The sequence below is a fragment of the Neophocaena asiaeorientalis genome, unplaced genomic scaffold, assembly GCF_003031525.2.
Source record: "Neophocaena asiaeorientalis asiaeorientalis breed wild unplaced genomic scaffold, Neophocaena_asiaeorientalis_V1.1 scaffold119, whole genome shotgun sequence".
NCBI lineage: Eukaryota > Metazoa > Chordata > Mammalia > Artiodactyla > Phocoenidae > Neophocaena > Neophocaena asiaeorientalis.
The window spans coordinates 5,335,885-5,360,441 of NW_020175821.1; the positions used below are offsets into that span (position 1 = coordinate 5,335,885).

The 24,557-nt window shown below is 33.1% G+C and overlaps 1 protein-coding gene across 3 annotated transcripts in view; it reads right to left on the reverse strand.

The window, feature by feature from the left end:
• SPRED1 (sprouty related EVH1 domain containing 1) overlaps positions 1 to 24,557 on the reverse strand; it is a 116,333-nt gene that overhangs the window by 24,195 nt on the left and 67,581 nt on the right. For all 3 annotated transcript variants that reach the window (XM_024732593.1, XM_024732594.1, XM_024732592.1), the window contains 3 exons: positions 20,492 to 20,660; positions 18,074 to 18,123; positions 2,759 to 2,911 (listed from right to left, as the gene is read on the reverse strand). In XM_024732593.1, coding sequence (XP_024588361.1) covers positions 2,759 to 2,911; positions 18,074 to 18,123; positions 20,492 to 20,660 — 372 coding nt within the window. The remainder of the gene's footprint in view (positions 1 to 2,758; positions 2,912 to 18,073; positions 18,124 to 20,491; positions 20,661 to 24,557) is intronic.

Genomic DNA, 24,557 nt, shown 5'->3' on the forward strand with positions numbered 1-24,557 from the left:
GCCAATCTCTTCCATGAACACAGACATAAGAATCCTAGATAAAATATTATTAAACCCAATTTTATGTGTGCATATGTTTATATGTGTATGTATAATGAGTATTATATGGCAACCAAGATGGGTTTATTCCAAGACTGCAAGGTTGCAAACCAATTATTACAATTTACCAATCAACAGAATCAACAAGGAAAAAAATTAGAATCATCTCAATTACTGCAGAAGCATGTCATAAAAAACTTAGTAATGTGGGAATAATAGATAGATACCTTAATCTGTTAAAAGGATCTATGAAAACATACAGCAAATATCATAGTCAATGATGAATACAATGAATATAGAAAGCTTTCCCCTGAGATAAGGAACAAAATAAGAAAGTCAATCCCCCCTGCACTAGAAGTCCTAGCCAGTGTGACAAGAAACAGACATTTAAAAAATTTACAGATTTTAAGTACAGAGTTAATAAATTAGTTTAACAATGTCTCTGGATATAAGATCAATTTACAAAATATACTTATAATTAATAACTAAATAAACTTACAAAAATTAAATACCTAAGAATAAATCTAACAAAAGATAAATGAATGAATTTACCACTTCATGGATTAGAAGATTCAGTATTGTCAAGATGTTAACTTCCTCCAAATTAATTTATGAATGCAATACAATGTCAATAAAAATTCTAGAAGTTTTGTGGAAATTGATAAGCTGACTCTAAAATTTACATATGTCCAAGAACAACAAGATCTTAAAGGACAAAGCTGGGGGACATAACTCCCAGATCCCAGAAATATTATATAACTACTGTTATTTTAAAAGTGTGATACCGGTATAAAAATAGACAAATAGGCTAAGGGAACAGAACAGAGAATAGAAATAGATCCACACACATACAGTCACATGACAAAGCTGAAAATGCAATGCACTTGTTTCAGAAAGCATAGATTTTTTACTATATGGTGCTGGATCACTGGCTATCCAGATTTGGGGGTTGTGGTGCAGGGAGGGAACCCTTGACCTCCTAATCTTATACCACTTACAAAAATCAAACATGAAAGAAAAAATAATAAAGTTTCTAAAAGACAACATAAAATATCTTCATGGCTTGGTGAGGATACTCAAAGATTTCTTATACATGACACAAAAAGCACTAACCACAGAGGGAACGATCACTAAATCACTCTTCTATTAAAATTAAGAACTCTTATTCAGCAAAAGACATTATTAAGAGAGTGAAAAGACAGACCACCAGAGAGAAGATATCTGCAATATATATATACCCAACAAAGGACTTATTTCCAAAATAAACAAAAAGAAAATGGCTATAAATCAATAAGAAAAAGACAACTCAATATTAGATGTGCAAAATACTTGAATAGGTGCTTTACAAAACAATTTCTAAATGGTCAATAAGCATATAAAAAAAGGTGCTCAACAGCAGTAGTAATCAGGAAAGTATAAACTAAAATCACAATAAAATACTACTTTACTTCCACTAAGTGACTAAATTGGGGAAAAAAGGGGGGAGGGGGGAAAGGGGGGGTGCAATACCAAGTATTCAGGAAAATTCCCACAACTAGTGGGAATGTAAACCTGGTACACCGCTTTGGATTTTTTTGTTTGTAAGTAAAAGTGACACTCCATAAAAATGCACTGTGTTTAACCTGTGGTTTCTTGTGTCTTCTGGCACATGAATGTGTACCCAGGTTTGCGAAACAACAAACAAGATTTAAGTCCAAGGTGGTCTGCAGGACATAAAACCCCATGACAAGAGTCTGGCTCTTGTTCTCTTTGCCTCTCTTTTTCACCCTCCATGTTGTTTTCTCCCTAGATCATGCATACCTCTGCTCATACTGTTCCCTGCTATGGACTAAATGTTTGTGTCACCCCTGGCCCCCACAAATTATATGAAACCCAAACCCCCAATGTGATGCTATTTGGAGATGGGGTCTTCAGGAGGTAATTAGGTCATGAAGGGTGTGGTCCTGGTATGATAGGATTAGTGCCCTTTATAAGAGACACCAGAGAGCTTGCTCACTTGGGCGTTCTCTGGCACTGAGACAAAGCAGCTGTCTGTAATCCAAGAAGAGAGCCCTCACTAGGAATCAACCGTGCTGGCACCCTAACTTTGGGACTTCCAAGCTTTCAGAACTGTGAGGAAAAAAACCTGTTATTTAATCCACCCAGTTTATGGTATTTTGTTATGGCAGACTATGCTGACTAAAATTCCCTGTTTAAAACATTCATCCCCTCGCTCCTCCTGTGTTTTCCCCCCCAATTTTCATCACCAGCCCCACCCTCTTCAATTAGTTAACAATTTTTCTCATCCTTGAAAAGTTCAGGTGTATCTTAAGAAAAAACACAAACTCTTATCTTCCACAACGACTTCAATACCCCTATCCTGTGCTCCCAATCACTATGAGCACGTATCTATTACGCCATCATAAACTCTCTTAGAACAGAAACTATGGTTTATGTTCCTTTGTATCCCTCTACTGGATAATGAAAATGTAACCAACACCTTTTCCCCTTTATCATCAAAAAATTTAAAGTCAAATTTATGACTCAATTATTAAACCTGTTTAGGACATTATGACATATATGTATTGTCTCATTCTGGATTTGATTCATTATAAATCTTATTCTCCTGGGTTTCTGTTGTTCTTTGACTGGTAAAGGGCAGATGGTCCTAATGTTCTCATCTAACACATCCGATTTCTATAAATATGAATAATATATTGAAAAATATTTATTTTCTCACCTGATTGGCTTGGCTTTGCAAGTAGACTCTTCTGGCATTCAGATCTTCAAAGGGAGAAGGTCTTGAGCTTCTGTAAGGCTCACTGGTTATAACTGTCTCTTGCTGGAAGAGATGATCTTTCACTAGAGAACTGGAAGTATCCTCTTCAGCTGCCTAATGGGAACAATCCCCAACTCATTAGTTACCAGAATGTAAAAAACAACAACAAAATAAGATACCTTCACTCTAACAAAAATTTAGCAAATCAGTAAGTATGTACCACCACCATCAATGTGTATGGCAATTCCCCAAACTCAAATGTGCGTTAGGAAGCCATGTCAAAATAAAATAATATGAATTTTAAAAAAATCAACTTTATAAGCAAAATGGACTTTCTTAAAAAAAATAATATAGGAAGAATTAGAAGGCTATCCATGGCAAGTGAGAAAGATATCTAATTACAATAAAGCTGCTAATTATAACTAAAAGTGATATATGTACACAGAAAAAGAAGAAATTATGAGGAAAAAATACAAATCAATAAAATTGTTACTCTGCAAGTTTTTTTTTAAAGAACTTTTTTCTTTTTACACAGTACCAAGGATTGTGCTGTGTGATACGAGGGATCGAAGAAGGAAGACAGTAGTCCACGTAATTTTAGAAGTAATTGAATGAGTGAATTAATTAATTAGCCTGAACTTGCTGATTATTTAGAAGGATTCAAACCATATACAAGACTCAGTGAAGGAGATATGCTCAATCAATGACAGTCACTAACAAAATGCTTTTGGAATTTCATAAACAATATTTCTGTAAAATAAATGTTGAATAAGTGAAACTTAGCACATTACAAAACAAAGTCCTGAAAAGGTTTTGTTTCCTTTTTTTTTTTTAAGAAATGAGATAACTCTTTGCTATTATTTTTCCCGTTAGTATATAATTATTTGGGAAGAAAAAGTGACAGCCAACTAAAATTACAGAAATACCTTTACTGGCTCACTCTAAAGTAATTTAGAGTAATCATTATAGGGCTAATAATTTTAAAGGTAGAAACACAAGCTTTTTTATAAAAATAAAAAACATTAAAATTTGGTATTACTTCTAATATTAAGCAATGAAGTTCATAAAAGTTATTAAAATTTGGTATTACTTCTAATATTAAGCAATAAAGTTCATAAAAGTTATAGCTAAGATATTATAAATTTATAAATGCATGTTCTGGTCCTTGCTCTGAAACAAAGAAGCTTTGTGACATTTAATTTTTCTGGAACTCAGTTTTTTCAATTAAATAATTATAATACCTATACTGTTTTATGACATGGATTGTCATAAGGATTTAGTGAGATGCTAATATATGTGAAAATGCTCTGAAAACTAAAAGCTGTTATTTTATCAGGAAGCAATTAAACTTTAAAAAATGTATCTGAGAGTCTCTTGTCACTTGAAACTACATGTGTCAAACCCAGTTAATTGCTATTTTTAGCTAATTTTCCTAATAGTTATATCAATGTGTTATGACAGTTAATGCTAGGTTATTGGAAAGGAGGTGGCTAAATAATGGTATTCAGCAAACATTCTTTCAAAATTAATGATCAAAACTGGGGAGAGTAAAAAGAATTCAGGAAGCATATTTATTTGTTCCAGGGAGTTTTCAAAATAAATGACCCAAGTAACTGTCAAAAATCATAAGCAAACTGAATAGAAGAAAACAACAATAACAACAAAAAGGTTTAGAGAAAGGGCCTAGGTTGGAACCTTGTCTTATCCAACTTGGGTATGAAATTTAAGCAATTAACTTCTCTAAATCACAGCTCTTTTTTATTATAAACTGGGTATAGTATTTGTATTAAAAATCTCAGGGTTAGTTGAGATACTCAAGAGATTAAAAACTATAAACAAGCATAAACTGTATTAGTAGTGACCATAAAGTAATTATGCTTTTAATGGTGACAACTATTTTGATCAGGTTGTCTTTACTGTATTCTAATCTAACTGAGAAGTCATTTAAGAATTGTAAAATATAATAAAGCTTACTTAAAAATCTGTATCTGAACAAATACAAAATGTTTACATGACCCAGTGTTTTACTGTACTGACTGAGGTTAATTCTACTTACATTAAACAGTAATAAATTTCATTTTGATTAAAAATAAATACATTATTTTTTAAAGGGAAATATCAAAAGTATTATTTCATTATTAAACAAATAAAATGTGTATAGTATTTGGGTAATAAATGATTTAGTTCAACTTAAAAATGCTTACCAAAATACCTGGAATTAACCTATTAATTAGAAATACTGGGACTTCCCTGGTGGCGCAGTAGATGAGACTCTGCGCTCCCAATGCAAAGGGTCCAGGTTCAATCTAGATCCTACAGGCATGCCGCAACTAAGAGTTCCCATGCCACAAAGAAGGAGCCCATGAGCTGCAACTAAGACATGGTGCCATCAAATATATAAATATTTTTTAAAAAAAGAAATATTTCATACTACACAGTGAATTTATAACTATATACCTGTATGTGTCTCAGCTAATAAAATAACTAAAACATCTTTCAGGTGTCTGATATGGTAAAAATAAACAAACCAACCCTCACTGTTTGAAAATGTAGAGTCTACAATCTATAATAAGGGACATATTATACATGAATTGTGAGAAACTAACATTTTTAGAGAATCCTAAACAGGAAAAGACCATTTTCCTACTACCTATGTCTCTTTCAGCAAGTTTAAATTTAGGTGTATATTAAGTTGACAAAGTATTAAAAAAAAGTGGTGATAAGGAAAATGGTCATTCTCATTCACTGCTTTCTATATTCTATACACAGGAGGAAAATCCGGACCAACCATTTCTGAAAAGCAATTTTAGTAAAATGTATCAAAAGCTTTTAAAACACTCACACATTTTCACCACTTATTCAATCTAGTAAAGAAAAAATTGTACTAAATGGAAAGAGCTTTAGGCACAAAATATTTTTCTCCGAATTTTTTTAATAGTAAAAATGAAGAAATAACCTTAATGTCCTAAATTAAGGGAATGGTTATGTAAATTATGGTATGCCCACTTAATGGAATGAGTGGTCATCTGAAATTAGGTTTATGAATACCTACTTTGTGGAGAAATGTTTACTGTTAAAAAAATCAGTATATAAAATTTTATTTATAGTATTATAACTATAACAAGATGAAAGGTTAAAAGGATATAAAATGAATGTTAATATTATTCCTTGATGGTATGATTATAAATGATTTTCCAATTTTTCTAGAGCTTATTTATAAGGGCGATTTCTTTTAAAATCTAGGTATATACTTCCCCCCTTCTTTTGATATAGAGTCATAATATTTAAAAATACAATACAATTATATTTTATCAAAATAGTCAAGTAATTCAACTGACTAATGAACCAGTCACTTGCTTTTTGGCATAAGTAGATTCCTCCCTCCACATACCCCCCCCCGCCACTCTGTATTTGAGATAATAAACTGAGACATTGTTCAATCCTTGCCCTAAACCCTTCTGGATTCATGCAGAATATCTCTTTTGGTCAGTAAAATAAAATAATTTTCTAAACAAGCTAATCTTCTGAGTGTCTTTCAAATCCATTTTCTCTTCTCCATATCCACTTACCTACTCTCTTAATGCAAGCTCTCATTATCCTTTTTTGCCTCTCTTATTTTAGTAGGTTTCTAAGTGATCTCCTTGTTTCCAGTCTTGTGAAAAGGCTAGGCATGCAAATCTGTTGGTTTTTCTACTCAGAATCCTTCTAAGGTATCCAATTATCAAAGCTCTATTGGGGAACCCTGTACACACTGGAGAATAGAGGGCCGAGAATCATTATTGTCTGAGGAACGCTTTCAAGATACATAATTTACACAATCCATAGAAATGGGCTCTCTCACCCCAGAAGCACTGAGGTACAAGACAAAGTCCAACTTTATTTCACAGGAAAAAGAAATAGACAACAAATACATGAAAAGAAGATGATGGACTTCAATTAAAGACTTAAAAATGTGATGACAATTTTTTATACAGACTAGAAAAGATGGAAAATATAATAATACTCAACACTGGCAAGGGTATGGAGAAACAGGATATTTTGCACTGTTGGTGGGAGTGCATTTCTTCTTTGAGAAAGTGATCGTATATACAGATACATACACAAATAATCATCGTAGCACTCTTTTTAACAAAAAAAGAAAAGGAGAAAACATCCTATGGCTGTATCAGCACAGGACTGGTTAAAAAATTATGGTATACATATATGATAGAATTCTAAAAGCCATTAAAAAGATCTGTATGCAGTACTCACAAGATATTGCTAAATGAAAAAAAGCTAGGGACAGAACTGTCAGTATGACATGATCCTATCTGTCAAATTGATAGGATGGATGAATAGGTATTTAAAAATTTTATCAGTTTAAGGAAGGATATACACCAAACCACTGATATTTCCCTTAGGAAATATTTTATATAAAGGACTATAGACATAATAATATAAAGGTAATAAAGTGAATATGTGTATACTTATCACCCAACTTAAGAAAGAGAAATAACCAAGACAGCAAATATTATATTATCAAGACAACAAATAATAGCATCCCCCACCTCTACCACTTGGATAGGTAAATATTATCTTGAAGTAGTTGTTTATTTTACAATTTCTTACTGTTCTTTACAGCTTTACCACATAAGTATTATTCCTAAACAATATTTAGTTCTAGATGCTTCTGAATTTTATTTGACTGATATCATGCTATTTGGGACATTTTGGAACTTGCTTTTTTTGCTCATTTTTTTTCATGAAACTTATTCATGTTGATATATGTAGCAATAGCTCACTCATTTTCACTTCTTTGTAGTGATGATAGCTAACACCTATTAAGCATTTTCTATGTAGCAGACATTGTCTCAAGTACTTTACATGGGTTAACTCATTTCATCCTCACAACAACCCTTCGAGCTAGTTAGCATTATTATCTCTATTCCACAGGAAGAAACTAAAGCTCAAAGACATTATGTAACTTGCCTAAGATAAAACACTTAATTTTTTGCTATTTCAAACAAGGGTGCTAAGAACATTCTTTTACTGGCCTCATGATACATATATACAAGAATTTTCTGGTACATATCCAGGGGTGGAAATGCTAGATTATAAGATACACGTATGCTCTGATTTATAAAATAAAAATTATTTTCCAAGGTGGTTTTAACAATTCATATATCCACAAGCAATGTTCTATATTCTCACTAAGACTAGGCATTATCACAACTTTCACTCTTATTTATGGATATACTATTTAATTTCTATGATAATGGACTAGTCTTACTAAAAATTACAGTGTTTTCTTTTCATGAACAAGAAATTTTGAGAATGAACAAAAGAACTAACAAATGAATGCATAGGTTTGTTACTTTACCATGGCTCCTACTCTGTTTCATCATCTCTTTTTGCTTCAGATGTACTGTTTCTCTCCAGTACTGTCTAACATTTCACACTTCTGATTCTTTGTACATGTAATTTCCTCTGCCCACAAAGACTATCTTCAATTTTTCCACTAGGAAAACTTCTTTTTAGAGTTTGGGATTAACATATACACACTACTATATATAAAACAGATAATCAACAAGGACCTACTACATAGCACAGGGAACTCTACTCAATATTCTGTAATAACCTATATGGGAAAAGAATCTGAAAAAGAATGAATGTATGTATATGTATAACTGAATCACTTTGCTGTACACCTGAAACTAACACAACGTAAATCAACCATACTCCAATATAAAATAAAAATTAAAAAAAAGAACTCCTTAACATCAGCCATAAACGCCTCAAAAAGTCTGTTAATCTACTCCAAAGTTACTCCCTCCTCTGAACTTCCTCAAAAATACTTATATCTATCACCCTATATTCTAAGTGTTCTTTTATTTGTATTTTTCCTGTGAGCCAGTAATGACTTTCCCTCTGTTTTATTCCTAGAGCTTAGAACTACACCTGACACACAGTGAGTACCCTATAAATAATCAGTGATATGCAAATAACCACAAGTCAGATCACATTATGTTAATATAGACCCTTGGGAGTAACTTTGGCAATAGAAAAAAATGTAGAAAAAGAACTCCTTAAGCAACAATGAAAAGTCTTCACCCACGAAAGAAATAATTTTAATAACTGTTAAAAGTTCAAATTACACAAAAAATTCTTCACACACCCCCCATATGGAATAGCACCTATTATTATTTGACATGTATCTTTCTAGACTTAATACATATATATATTTATAGTCTATGTATAATTTGATTCCTTTTATATATTTAGGTCTATCCATGTAGTGCTTTCTTTTACCACAAAACATACCATGAACCTCTCCCTGTGTCAATATATAAAGATGTACCCTGTGCTTTAAAATGGTTGCAAAGAAGTTCAATATTTGTGTATGTTATGTATTCTGTAGGCAAAACTCGAATTAGGGGCATTTAAATAGCTTCCAATTTTTTGGTCATATACATTTCAACACACCTCCTTATAAATACATCTTGGTGCACTGGTAGTATTATTTCCTTAGGACTAATTCCCATTAATACTACAGAGTATAAGCTACCCTCTAGCAAACTTATGTGCCCTTTGAAAACCTCAAGAAAGACTATTTCCTCACACCTCTACCCACACTGGGCCTTATCATTTAACTATCTCTGCCAAACTCATATAAGAAAAAAATTTTAATTGTTATTTTATGAAAAAGATTATTTGTACCATTTCCATTATTAAAATTAATAGTAGCCAAAACATTTTTTAAAACTTGGATCAGACTGAGTAAAAAGTATTCTGGCTTAGTCAAACTTGAATGTTTTTTACTGGATTAAAACTCTTTAAAGGTAACAATTACTATGGGAAAAGGGGTGTAATCTCAAGTTAGGTGGTGGAAAATGCCAAAAAATCTTCCACAAGAGCAGAAAATCTAATGTATGATACGCACAAAGGATGTACATACATTTGCATGAGCTCCAGCTTTTAAAAAGTTGTCTATAGCAATAATATACATCCACATTCAATGCTTTTAGTACTGTGCTGGCATTGGCTCATCTGTATTTACCTAAAAAGTAAACCATGCCAAGATTTCATGTACAGTGGAAATCTGTTCCACTCTCAGAGGCTGGTATAATAATTATTCTTCTATGGGTGCTCAGAGATTGTTTAGCTTTTTATTTCTCCAAGACTATTACAGCAATTTTGTGTGTAGAGGCAAAAGGATGCAGTATAAAGTAATAAAATAATTCTAGCTGTAGTTCTCTTTCAGAACATAAGTCTAGATGATAGCTGTAGAGAAAATAAATACAGATTTTGCTTTTCTCCTTCCTTTGTCCCTTCTCTCTATATTAATTCTGAGGCAGAGAAAACAGCATTGTTCTGTAAACTTTTTAAAATGTATGATTCCCAATAAACAATATAGTGCGAAAAACACTGATATCACAGTCTATCAGTTGTTCCAAACTTTCATTCTTGTAGTTGTATTATCACGAATCACAGGTTTGAATGTGTGACTGGGTCGTATTCAACAAGAGAAGTTTTAAATAATTATATTATTAGTTTACTTTAGCATGATGAAAAAATTTTAGATGTTCTTTGATAAAGAAATCTTATATTCTAGCATTGCATATGTTAAAAATGCTATCAAAGCTATTCTTTTGGTATTTAAAACTATACAGTCAAATTATGCAAACTTAGAAAGCACAGAAAAGGAAAAAAATGACTAACAATTCTACAAGCCCAACAAAATCACTATTTACACTTTGATGTAGCACCCAGTAGCAATGCATTTTATATTTGACCACCAATGTCTCCTATTCTGTTTGCTAGATTTCTTTAGTTACTTTTTATTAGTTTAAGAATAAACTAGGGGCTTCCCTGGTGGCGCAGTGGTTGAGAATCTGCCTGCTAATGCAGGGGACACGGGTTCGAGCCCTGGTCTGGGAGGATCCCACATGCCGCGGAGCAACTGGGCCCGTGAGCCACAACTACTGAGCCTGCGCGTCTGGAGCCTGTGCTCCGCAACAAGAGAGGCCGCGATAGTGAGAGACCCACGCACCGTGATGAAGAGTGGCCCCCGCTTGCTACAACTAGAGAAAGCCCTACGCACAGAGATGAAGATCCAACACAGCAAAAATAAATAAATTAAAAAAAAAAAAAAGAATAAACTAAACCTTGAATTTTCAATTTTGCATGTCTATGAGCTTTGTCTAAAAATACTAATAGCATATATAGTATTTTGTTTAGGCAACCTGAACACAGTAATCAGTGATGAAATAATATGGAAGGCATACGAGAAAAGTACCAACATATAATGTCCAGCAAAAACAAAAAAGAAAAACAAGTCCTCCACCTTATTAATCAACAGAAACTACACTTTAAATGAAAAGTTAGTTTGGCTTAAATGTGGTATTAGGTTTTCAGGGATTGTTTATTGTCCGCAAATCTGTTTTTTAGTTAATAGGCAGGCAATAGTTGCATAGTTTCTGCTAACTATATAAATCTTTAGACAATCCTTTAATTGGTAAATCTATTTCTAGGATTTTATCCTAAGGTCACATTCAGAAGTACCAACAAAAATTAATGTACAAGACTGTGGAAGATAAAGTAAATGTTCAACGAAACATGAATGGTTAAATAAACTGTAGTATAGTTACACAATATAATGGCAAAATTCAAAGACTCTGAAATCAGACTGTGTGGGTTCAATTTTTATGATTTGTACTACTTAAATTCCAACCACCACTATCACTACCATTACCAATACAAACAAAAATCCTATCAAAAACACAATCCAAATGGAGAAGAGACTGATGTTGATGGTACTTTTAAAAAGAAGTATGTATTTGAATATAACATGCAAGAACAAAGGAAAACTTAAGAAGAACCCAAAATCTTAATAGCAATTACCACTAGGTAGGGATAAATGATTCCTGATTTCTTCTTTATAATTTTCTAACTAACCAAATATCCTACATGAAGATTAGTTTAAGAGTCAAGGAAAAATTAAATAGTGACAAAATATTATGCAAAAAGATTATATAGAGTTTTTTTACTCCCTTATTAGATAATTAAACTCAATCTAAAATATATAAAGGTTACAGGAACCTAACTATAAGGTAGGATGGTGAGAGATCACGGTAATATAAAATCCATTTTGCTAGCTAAATAAAGTTCTATCCATTAACTTAGTTTTCAGATATAGAGCCTTATTAAAATGTTACTACCTCTGAAAATGAGTACATGAACAATTCATAGCGCCCTTGACTAAAGCAAATGACTTTGAACAATAAATGTAAATCACAATCCTTTTAATCATTTGGCTCAAAAATGACCTTACTTAATTCTAAAAAAGAGTAAGTTAGTCAAGTATTTCTCAGTGGCGAAGAGAAAATATGATACCTTTTCACTTCAGATCAATTAGGTGTCACCTTTCTTCTGCCCCAAAGCATGGAATCTGAGATCTTTTCCTCTTATAATCACAAACCAATCGTGAGGTGAGTTTTATGGGTTTTGTTAGCAATCTAGCCTATCTGAACAATAAGAACTGTTACGACTAACAACTCTGGTTGGAAAAACACTGAAAAAATAATCTTAAAGCAAATGTAAGCTAACATTAAAAAAAAAAACCCCACCTAACCGGCTCATTAAAATAGTTAAATAAAGAAACCAAATGAAAAGAACATTCATACCTTACTGCTGCTTGGTTTTTTTTTTAACTCCTTAATTTTGAAGATTTTTCTTCAAAAAACCTTTCCTACCTTGATGTTTAGTCAAAATTGTACTAAACATCAGGGATAAAAGATGAGCAAGATATGATTTTAAATCCAAATAATGATGTTATGAAACCTTTCAAAGATAAGTATGAAACAGAAAGGTAATCACCTTTCTGATGATTTATAATACTGATAAAGATACTGAATTGTTGAAAGCTGTCTACCAGCAAATAATCAAATGTTTAGCATAGTTATTGGAACAGAACAGGTGCTCAAATATTTACTGAATGAATTAATAAGTACTCAAAATGGAGAGGATTTCCACTCTGATATTTAAAGTCTTAAAGCCATTTATGATCTAACTAACAGTCATTACTTCCTTGGGGTTAAAATAATTAGAGAATGGGTTATTCTTTTAAAGCCATTTTAGTTGTCTTTGCAAATAATCACTAATAAAGTAAACCTGACATAACCACTATCATAAACTATAGTCAACTTGCACTCAAGATAATTTCAAAATGCTTATGTATGTCAAGCCCATAGGTGGTTTACAAAACAATAATGTACTTTGTTCCTAATAAAGTGGTTAACTGAATTAGAATACTTTATAACCTCCAATACATTCCAAAATAAGAATGATGTATGTGAAAACTTTAGCATATCATGAAATAAATGGTACTAAAGTAAACTTAAGAGTTTTCTTTGGCAGTTTAATTCTGTAAGTTGATTCTTTTTTTAAAAATTTCACATTTTGCGAGCATCTCAGTATCCCCCAGCCCCTTTTGGTATAATTAAGGTTAATATATTATACATACATAATCGGGCTCAGAATTTTTTAAACTAATAAGAACTGTGTTTTTTTCTACCTGAACATACTTTTAGTTGTAAAGGGGCTATAAAATCAAGATATAATACAATCTTCTATTGAAAAATGCAATTTAACTTAAGCTAGATGTATCATCTAAAAAAGTTGAGAATGGAAGCAAGATAAAATGAACATGACTATAAATGTTAGCTTTCATTCTACTCATCTTCCTTTTCTGCTTATGTATTGGTTAGCTGTTGGTGCATAACCACCAATTACCACAAAACTGCAGCTTCAAAGAACATTTACTAATTTCTTACATTGAGTAAGAAATTTGGGAGCAACTTAGCTGAATGGTGTTCCTTAAGTACAGTTCCTCTCGTTGTGAGGACCCATGAACTAAACAGACAAATTATCTGCCCCACACACAACCAAAATACAATGGTAGGACAGGCAGAGGATAATTGTTATAAAACTTCTGGTTCAGAATAAGAGAAAATGGAGTCACTGATCCAAAGTAATTCTGTAATCAAGGTGGGAACACGTTAGAAGTTCCTTGAATATGGGAATAATTCTCCATAGCTCTTGGCTCTGCCCTTTGAGATTTTGGTTCTATTTCTGAGTTATCTTTCCATTTTATGAAAGGAAGTCCATGTTTACAATGTAAAATGTTTTTCAACCTGCTTCTTGCCGGTAAAATTCTGGGGATCCAAGGGGCCGCTCCTCAGACTGGTAATATTTCTACCAATTAACTCTTTTGAAAACTTTGTGGGTCTCTTGGGAATCTTACTGGGATTCACACTCTGTTAGACAAAAAGCACAGTCACAATTCTGAGACAAACTCTTCTCTACTTTAAATTTCTGCTGAGGACACCCTTAATCTGCTTTAAGCCCTCTTACTTTGAAAGGTTCTCTGAGGCTCACATTACATCTTTCTGAGGTTTTAACAAAGGATTTTATAGTCACACCACTGGCTTCACCTTCAGACAAACCTATTCTGAGAGTGCCCAGGATATGATCTTTGCCTGGAAGCCATTTCCTAATTTTAGCATAGTTTGACATATTGAGACGATGAGAATTTTCCAAACCACCAAGTCCTGGTTCTTTTTGTTTGCTTAGGAGCCCTTCCTGAGCCTATTTCTCCCATCCACTGCTTTACCATAACCAGAAGTAGTACATTTTCTACTTCACTTATTACTACAGGTGACAATGTTGCTAAACTTTCTGCTACTATATAACAGTGATTTCCTTTCTTTCAGTTTCCAATATGGTGTTCTTCATTTTCATTTAAGACCTCATCAGGAGTCTCCTCAAAGGCTTAACTTTAAGCTTCTATCTACTGTCCCCAAGTTCAAATTATATGCCACATTTTGAAGTATTTGTTATGGCAGCACCTCATTATTATGGGCAGCAAAATCTCTATTAGTAACCAATTACCCCAAACCTAGAGGCTTAAAATGAAATTTGTTATTTTACAGTTTCTGTAGGTCATGAATTCAGGAACAGCTTAATGAGGTGGTTCCAGCTCACAGTCCCTAGGGAAGTTACAGTTAAAACATCAACCATGACTGCAGTCATCTGATGGCTCATTTGGGGGTGAATGACTTGCATCCAAGATGGCTCATTAACATGTTTATTGTCACAAAACTTCAGTTCCTCACCACAAGCACATCTCCATAGAGTTGCTTGAGTGTCCCCATGACATGGCAGTTGGCATCCTCCAGTACAGGGGATCTAAGAGAGCCAGAAACAAGCTGCAATATCTTTTATGGCCTACCTTTGGAAGTCATACTCTTGTCATTTCTACCATATGCTCCTTATTAAAAAACAACCCAGTAAGTATAGCACCCACTCAAGGGGAGGAGAATAAGATTCCACCAAAAGGAATATAATTTAAGAATCTATTTTTAAAACATCACAGTAAGTAAAAACCAAGAACTAAAACTTGATATAAAAATTGCTCTTAGTGAAATTACACTTACATGGAAGCCTATTTTAGAGTCTCTAGTGACAATGCACATTTTCTATTTTATTATGAAAGTAAAAACCAAGAAAGTGCTTTAGTGTATAATGAAGCTAAAATATAAATAACTCTTTTAGGTGTGTGTGTGTACGTGTGTGTGTGTGTGTGTGGGAGAGAGAGAGAGAGAGAGAGAGAGTGTGTGTGTGTGTGTGTGTGTGTATGTAACCCCATGGACTGGGGGCAGTGGAGAGACCTTACTATGAAGCAGAGATCCCAAGGAGCTAACAACAGATTAACTACTCCTTGCTTTGGTTATACAATAATTATCTCTACTAGCCATTGATGGCAATATGCACAAAGTCTTGCAAACAATTAAGTCCTGTAAAAGTTTTTCCTCTATACAGTGCTATATATAGAAATGAAGGAAAACCAAAGCAGAATGTTAAAAAATTCTTTTTAAAGTTGAATTTTAACCAAATTTACTCTCTTCACAGGGAGCAATTCAGAAAATGTTTCCCCATTTCCAGCTCCATATTCTCATTGATACCAGAACAGAACTTTAGGAAACACTTAACTATAAAAAGTATACTTATTTTGCATTTTATTACTTATTTCTTATACCTAATTAAATGAAACTGAGTTTTTAAAATAATAATTAACCATCAATAAAATAAACAGATTCATATATTAAAACACAAATAAGAACTCTTAAATTTACAATAAGGATAATGGGTTAGGATACATCTATTGAAAACAAATTAGATAGACACAAAAAAGATTAAAAATTGTAAACTTGAAAAAATATTTAAGGTTACAAAATATCATTATGTATTTAAGTGAAAAAAAAAGCTACAGAATAATGATATAATAACAACACATGTGTACCCATTTATTTGTCCAGAAAAAAACTCAGAGGCTATATTTAAAAATACATATGGGACTTCCCTGGTGGTCCAGTGGCTAAGACTCTGTGCTCCCAATGCAGGGGGCCTGGGTTCGATCCCTGGTCAGGGAACTAGATCCCACATGCTGCAATTAAGACTTTGCATGCAGCAACTAAAGATCCCATGTGCCACAACTAAAGATCCTGCATGCAGCAACGAAGATCCTACACGCGGCAACAAAGATCTTGCGTGCCGCAGCTAAGATCTGGAGCAGCCAAATAAATAAATAAATATTTAAAAAAAATATGTATGATGGTAATCATGGATGGTAGCATATCTATGTTTTATTTTTTGAACTTTACTATATTTCTCAAATTTTCAGAAATAAAAAACATTTTTATTTTCTGATTATAAATGTACATAAAACATTTTGCCATGTCCTTTAGGTGATGACTATTTTTACAATAATATGAATAATTGATTATTAATACAAGGTATACATATAAATTTGGGTTCTTTCACTATTCTCCTAAAAGTATTAATATTTTAGGAAATTAAAAGTACTAAAAAGAAAGCCATATAGCTCAGAATCCCACAATCCAAAAGTAACAAATATAACATTTTAGTTGAGTAAAAATGGGTGACAACACCATATAATTATCTGTTTTTACTACTCAATACACTGCAAGTAAATTAATAATAAAATTTTTAGTGGTCGCATGACAAAGATACCTTAATTAATTCTACCATTTCCATTCCATTTACATAGCTTATTTTTTATTATCACTATTTCATACACACACACCCAAAAATCTGTGTATACAAATTTTTTGTGTATCTCTATTTCCTTAAATTGATTCACTGAATCAATAGGTATGAATTTTTTTTTTTTAAATGTGGACCAATTTTAAAGCCTTTATTGAATTTGCTACCATACTGCTTCTGCTTTGTTTTGGCTTTTTGGCCACAAGGTATGTGGGATCTTAGCTCCCCGACCAGGGATTGAACCTGAAATATTAGAAGGGGAAGTCTTAACCATTGGACCACCAGGGAAGTCCTGTTTCTATTTTTAAGGCTTTTAAATACATTATTACCAAACTGCTTTCTAAAAAGAATCTACCAATCTATATTTTCTAGCAGAGCATCAATCTGTCAACCTCATGGAAAGACACAGTCTGGGGTAATATTAATTTTTAAATCTTTGATAATTTCATAACTAATGTTAATTTATACTACCTGCTGATTACTAGTGATATAAAACAGAAGGGTGTCCATATGCTTATTAATAGTCTGAAATTACTTTTCTACGAATTTTTAATACAAGTACCTTGCCTATGTGGTGGGGTATCTGTGATGGTTAATTTTATCTGTCAACTTGGCTAGGCGATAGTGGCAAGTGGTTTGGTCAAACACCAGTCTAACTACTGTGAAGGTAATTTTCATATGTGACTAACATCTAAATCAGAGACTCAGAGTAAAGGAGATTATCCTCCATAAAGTGGGTGGACTCATTCTGGAAAGACTTAAAGAAAAGACTGAGGTCCCCCAAGGAGGAAGGAAGTCTGCCTTTAGACTGCCTTCTGACTCAAGAGCAAAACATCAACTCCTGCCAGAACTTCTGCGATGCCTGCCTACCTGCTTACCCTGTGAATTTCGGACTGGCCAGTTCCCACAGTCACATGAGCCAATTCCTTAAACAAACAAACCGAACAAAACCAAGTCCTCTTTATACATATTAATAAATACATACATATATATGTATATATATATATATATACACATACACACATTCTATTGGTTCTGTTTTCCCTGTATTTCCTGACAAATACAGTGACCAGAAATTTCTTAAGAATTTATATGAATTGTTTATTTATTAAGGCTAGTGATTTCCTCCACAACCTTTATGCCTAGAAATTCCTTTTAATCCAAACTACTTACTTGTAAGTTGTCTTCTGCTCCTTCAGTTTCATTTTTAAATGCTGGGCATCCTAAGAAAACGGGTAAAAGTTAATTAAGCATAGAATTTTTGTTTTAGATTTTAGTATTGCTGACTCATTGATAATATCACTATGATACTGTAGAAGACTAATCAGAGATCATTCTGGACTGCCTGGTAACCAGTCAGATGTTGGTCACTCATACTTGCCCCTCTGTTAGACAAACAGAGAATAAAGCAATTGTTTTCCTCTTCTACAGGTAAATTTCCAGTTACTTACTTAAAGAGGTGTTTTCTGTGAAAGTACGCTATCTCTGGCAAGCCCTTCCTCTGATTTCTCTCAAATACTGAAACTGCCAGGAAAAGTATATGCACCACACTCTTCTGGTGTTTAGGTAATGCCCACGTGATTTATTCAATTTTTCTAAGTACTCTGACCCAGGAAACGGTATTTAGTACCCCCAACTAGGATTTTAGTAGCTTTAGTAAGGAAAAAAAATGAGCCTTAATCCACTGTTGATAGTCAATAGCAAATTGTTGCTATTGACTTTTGTGTACCAATGCCTCTATATAAGTTTTCATGGCGTTCAAGAGTGCCTTTAGTTCCAATAAATTAATAAGGAAGGATTTACCTTAGCAAAGTATTCTGAGTTTATGCTACCCTTGAGACATAGCTATCATGGAGATGAAGAGAAAACTGCCCTATGGAAAGGGTGCATAGTTTATTCTTACTGTCATGGGAGGCTAAGTAAGAAAATGGGATTGCTGAAAACCTATACAGTGGCTGATAATAAGGCTAACCAGTACGTTTTCAAAAATGTTCAAAAACAATGAGACAGGCTGAGTACTGTAGCCTATTCTACCTGGCTAGGTGTTTGTAAGCTTCTCATTAATTTTCTTTTAAAAGGTTAAACCCAATCTATCTGATCCTAGTGAAAGAAGTATGTTCCTATGGGGGTATAAATGTGGGCATAAAAGTATTCAAAACTAAATATTCCAGCAACCATGGATAATGATTTTCTTTTTAAAGCACTGGTTCTTCAACACTAACAAAATATTAGAATTAACTGGGAAACTTTAAAAAAATTATACTGATGCCAGAACACAGTCTCAAACCAATAATGTCAGAATCTCTGAGGGATGAGGCATCGGGCATCATAAATTTTTTTATTTTTAAGTTTCTTGCAGTGGTTTGAGAACCACAACTACTACTGGAGAATATGAAGATCCATATTCATCTTGCCCCTCCCTAAATTCATGATATATAATCATCTGACAATTCCTCACCACATTTGAAATGAACAGGAACTTAAAAAAAAAAAAAGGAATGCCTCAGCACCAATCCCCAGGCAGTCTGATTCAAGTGAGCTGGAGTGGGGACCAATTATGCTATTTTTCAAAAGGCTCCCAGGTGATTCAAATGTGCAGGGAACAATGAGAACCCTGATATAGGAAGAATTTATGGGTTCTTGTACTAAAAATGCGTGCTATCATTTCATGGAATTTTTTTCTGAATCAGAAATCAATGATTGTTTGTTTACCAAATTCTAGTCTTTTAAAGTAGCTAAATAGATTATTTAACTTCAGTTTCACACACTTAGCAATACATATTTGTACTAAGCACTTCCATGTCCTTGCCTATGGTTTGTCTCGTAATTAGTTTATTTCTTCTGATTTTCCTACTAAAATGCCATCTTCAAAATATATGAGTCACAATGTTGTCAACACATTTTCATTCAGTTATGTTGTATAAGAAGGTTATTTCTACTAATAGAGATAATGTTTCTTCTTAATTAGAAAAGCAAATCAAATCTTAGTTATGACTTCTTTGGGGGAAAGAAATGGGTTTTAACGTGATTTCTTTTTGTTTAATTAAGCACAGGCCAGTCTTACATGTAAATATTCTTTCTCCCTTTAAAACCTGCAAGCTTTAGAGTTAATGATCTTAACAGACTGGTAAGATATACAAAGGGATAGATTGGGTTGAGGTCTCTGCCAATCCTTATTAATGAAATCAGATAAAGCAGTAAGGAAGGTTTTGCCATAGAATAACTGGAGTTGACATATATTTGATTATTACAAATTTTCTCTTTATAATTACCAAAACAAGGATATGAGTAACATACTCACGGAGGATTTTCAAAGTTCTACCTGACTGCTGCCCTCTTCTTTGAGCTCTTATTTTTAAAACTTTCAAATTATCTGAAGTGTGCTCTTGATGGGCTCTTCAAGATAATACATGTAATTGGTATATACTGTGATGTGACAAACATAAAACAGATTAAGGAGCCCATTATTTTATCTTCACTTACAGTCAGCTTTCAAAGCCTAATCTCATATCACAAAAGCTGACTTGCTTGAAGTCACTTCTACTATATATAACTGATAAACAAATAGAGAAAACAGTCAAAATAACCTACCTTGAGAAATATCCTCTATAGCTCTTCGAATGCCTCTATCAAAAGCCCTAGCATCAGCAGGACTTTGAAAGGTAAGACCAAATTTCTTGTCATCAATCTTCCAGTGGTGAAATGTTGGAGTGACCTTATTGTAAATGAGGTCTTTTTTAAGCATACATTCCAAAACCACCTGCCAAAAGTTAAATGCCAAAATTACTATACATATATCAAATGCATCTAATGTAGCTCTTAAATACAAAGGTAGGTGAGAAAAGAGCTGTTATATTTTAATAAAAGCACTCCCAACTCATTAATACAGAGGTCTTGCTACTTAATCTACTCACAAAGTCACTCAATACAGAAATTAAGATGGGATTAAAGAAGATTCTGGGAAGATGGCAGCAGGCACCATCTTCTCAACATTGTGGGAAGATGGCAGGAGGCAAGAAGCACCAGGAAATCTGTCTCCCTACCTAGACAAAACTGACTGGCAGAATCTGTCTGCTGTGACTATGTTAGAACTCGACAGAGTCTGTGAAAGCTTGTAACTTCCAGGGAAGACATGGACAGTAAATTGCAGTTAATTTTGTCTATTTCAGGTAGTAGCACAGTAGCAGCACCTCCTTCATCCCAACTCCCAGCCATAGGGCAGGGAGCCCTGCAAATGCAAATTACAGAAGCCATGGTAGGTAAAAAGGACCTTATCCTCCAAGTATCAGGGATCGGTGCTCTCATCACTAATTGCTGCTTCTGATCACAGAGGTGCAGACAAAGAGGAGGGTAGCCATTTGCCACTGTTTTATCTTCCCTCATTGTTGCAAGTTCCTCTGTATCAGAACGAAGTGACTTTCAAGGTATTTAAAAAGCCAGCTCCCTTTTTTATCTGTCATTTATCACTTTTTCCCATGATGGGAGCCAGACATTGAAGACTAGGACATTCAAAAATAACTACATACACAGGAAGAATTAGAAAGTGACTATGCATATCCAGGGAAAGGCTCAGAAAAGACATGAAAAAACCTTAAATTTACACCTCAGGCTGGCACAGAGACAACCTACAACAATCAAAAAAAAAAACCAAAAAAAAAAAAACAATAACAAAAATTAGGAAACTCCAAGGAAGGGAATAATCTGATTTCCATATTACCATATTCCAAGTTACCATATTATGATTTAAATGTCCAGTGTTCAACAGAAAAATCCCAAAGCATTCAAAGATTCTCCATATCTTATTTAGTTCTTTGAGCATCTTTACAACAGTTTTTCTTAATAAGTCTTTGTCTAATGATCTGCCGTTGGGTCTTTTCTGGGACATTTTCTTGTTGATTTCTTTTTGTTTCTCTCAGTAGGTCATATAGCAAAGTATGACATAAAACAATGTATGAACAAAATGGAAATAACAATAAAGAGATAGAAAGTCTAAAAAGAAACTAAAAAATTCTGAAGCTGAAAAGTAAATAACTAAAATGAAAACTCCAATTAGAGGGATTCAAAAGCAGATTTGAGTAGGCACAAAAAATAAACAGTGAACTGGAAGATAGGACAACAGAAATTAGAGTCTGAGGAGCAGAAAGGAAAAAGACTGAAGAAACACAAACAGAGTCTAAGAGACCTACGGGCAGCATCAAGAGGACCAACATACACATTGTGGGAACTAGAAGAACAAGAAAGGGGCAGAGAGAATATATGAAGAAAGAATGGTTGAAAACTCCCCAAATTTTATGAAAGTCATGAACATAAACATCCAAGAAGCTCAACAAACTCTGAATAAGATGAACTCAACAGGCCACACAGAGACACAGAGATTCTTCAAAGTAGCAAGAGAGAAGTGAATTATCACATACAAGGAATCCTCAGTAAGAACGTCAGCAGATTTCTCTTCAGAAACTTTGGAGGCTAGAAGATAGTGGGTGGACACATTCAAAGTGCTGAAAGAAAAAATTGTCAACCAAGAATTCTATATTTGGCAAAAATATCCTTCAAAAGTAACGAAGAAATTAAGCCATTTCCAGATAAACAAAAGCTAAGGGAGTTTGTTTCCACTAGATCTGCCCTGCAAAACATGCAGAAGGGAGACCTACACGGTGAATTTAAATGACATAAGAAAGTAAATTTAAGTCATATAAAGAAATAAAGGTAAATATAAGGGTAATTATAAAAGCAATATTTTTAACATTGGTTTGAAACTCTACTTTATGTTTTCTATAAAATTTAAGAGAGACTATTACATTTAAAGAAAACAATGAATTATTAGTATAAAAGCTAAGTATTGCTGTAACTGTGGTGTATAACTCCAAATATTGTTTTCTACAAAATTTGAGAGACTAATACATTTAAAAGAAGTATTAATTTATGTTTCTGGGCAAACAGTGTATAAAGATGTAATTTATCAACAAATGAAAGGGGTGGGCTCAAAGCTGTAAAGAAACAGTTTTTGTATGTTATTGAAGTTAAGCTAGTTTAAATCCCAATTAGAGTGTTATAACTTTAGGATGTTAAGTGCAACCTCCATGGTAACCACAAAGAAAATAGCTATAGAATATAAATAAAAGGAAATGAGAAAGGAATTTAAACATTTTGTTACGATCAACTAAACACAAAGGAAGATACGAATGCAGGAAATGAGGGAGAAAAGGCTACTAGGGACACACAAAGACAGCAAAATCACAGAAGTCCCTCCTTATCAGCAATTACTTTAAACGTAAATGGATTTAACTATCCAACCAAATGACAGAGATTGGCAGAGCAAATAAAAGCACAACCAAAGACATAAACAGGTTTAAAGTGAAAGGATGGAAAAAAACATTCCATGCAAAGAGCAACCAAAAGGGATCAGGGGTGGCTATATTAATATCAGACAAAATAGACTTTAAATAAAAACGGACATTATAATAAAAATATTATATATTAATAAATGGTTCAATAAGGCAAAAAGATACAACAATAAACATTTAGGTACTTAGTAACAGACCATCAAAATATATAAAGCAAAAATTGACACAACTGAAGGGAGAAACACAGTTCTACACTAATAGTTGGAGATGTCAATACCTCACTCACATAATCAACAGAAGAACCAGACAGAATATAAAGATATAGAGAATTTAACATAGTAAACCAACTAGACCAAACAGACATATACAAAACACTCTACTCAGCAACAGAACACACATTTTTCTGAAGTGCACATGGGATATTTTTCAGGACAGACCATATGTTAGGCCACAAATTAATCTCAATATAATAAAAAATATGGATATCATACAAAGTATCTTTGGCCACAATAAGATGAAATTAAAAATCAATAACAAAAGGACAACTGGAAAATTTTAAAAATTTTGGGAATTAACCAACTGATCAAAGAAGAAATCACAAGGGAAATTACAAAATACTTAGAGAGCAAAAACACAACATATCAAAACTTATAGCACACAGCGAAAGCAGTACTAAGGGGAAAATTTAGAAACACCTGCATTAAAAAAAAAAAGAAAGAAAAATCTTAAATCAACAACATAACTTTATAATTTAAGGAACTAGAAAAGAAGAACAAACTAAACTCAAACCTAGCAGAAGAAAGGAAATAATAATGAGGGCAGAAACAAATTAGAGAACAGAAAAATAATAGAGAAAATCAATGAATCCAACAGTTGGTTCTTCAAAAAGATTTTAATAAGTCCTTTAGCTAGAAGGACTAAAAAGAAAAAGAGAGAAGATGCAAATTGACACAAATTATAAAAATCAGAAATGAAAGTGGAGACATTACCATCAATTCTACAGAAATAAGAAGCATTATAAGAGAGTACTATGAACAATTGTACACCAACAAGTCAGATAACCTAGATTTAACAGACAAATTACTAGAAACATAAAACAGACCAAGACTAAATCAGAAATAAATAGAAAATTTGAATAGATATATAGCTAGTAAGTAGATTGGATCAGTAATTAAATGTCTCTCAATAAAGAAAAACCCTGGACCTGATGGCTTCACTGGTCAATTATATCAAACATTTAAAGAACTAATACCAATACTTCAAACTTTCCCAAAAGATTGAAAGAGTAAACACTTCCTAACTCATTCTATGAG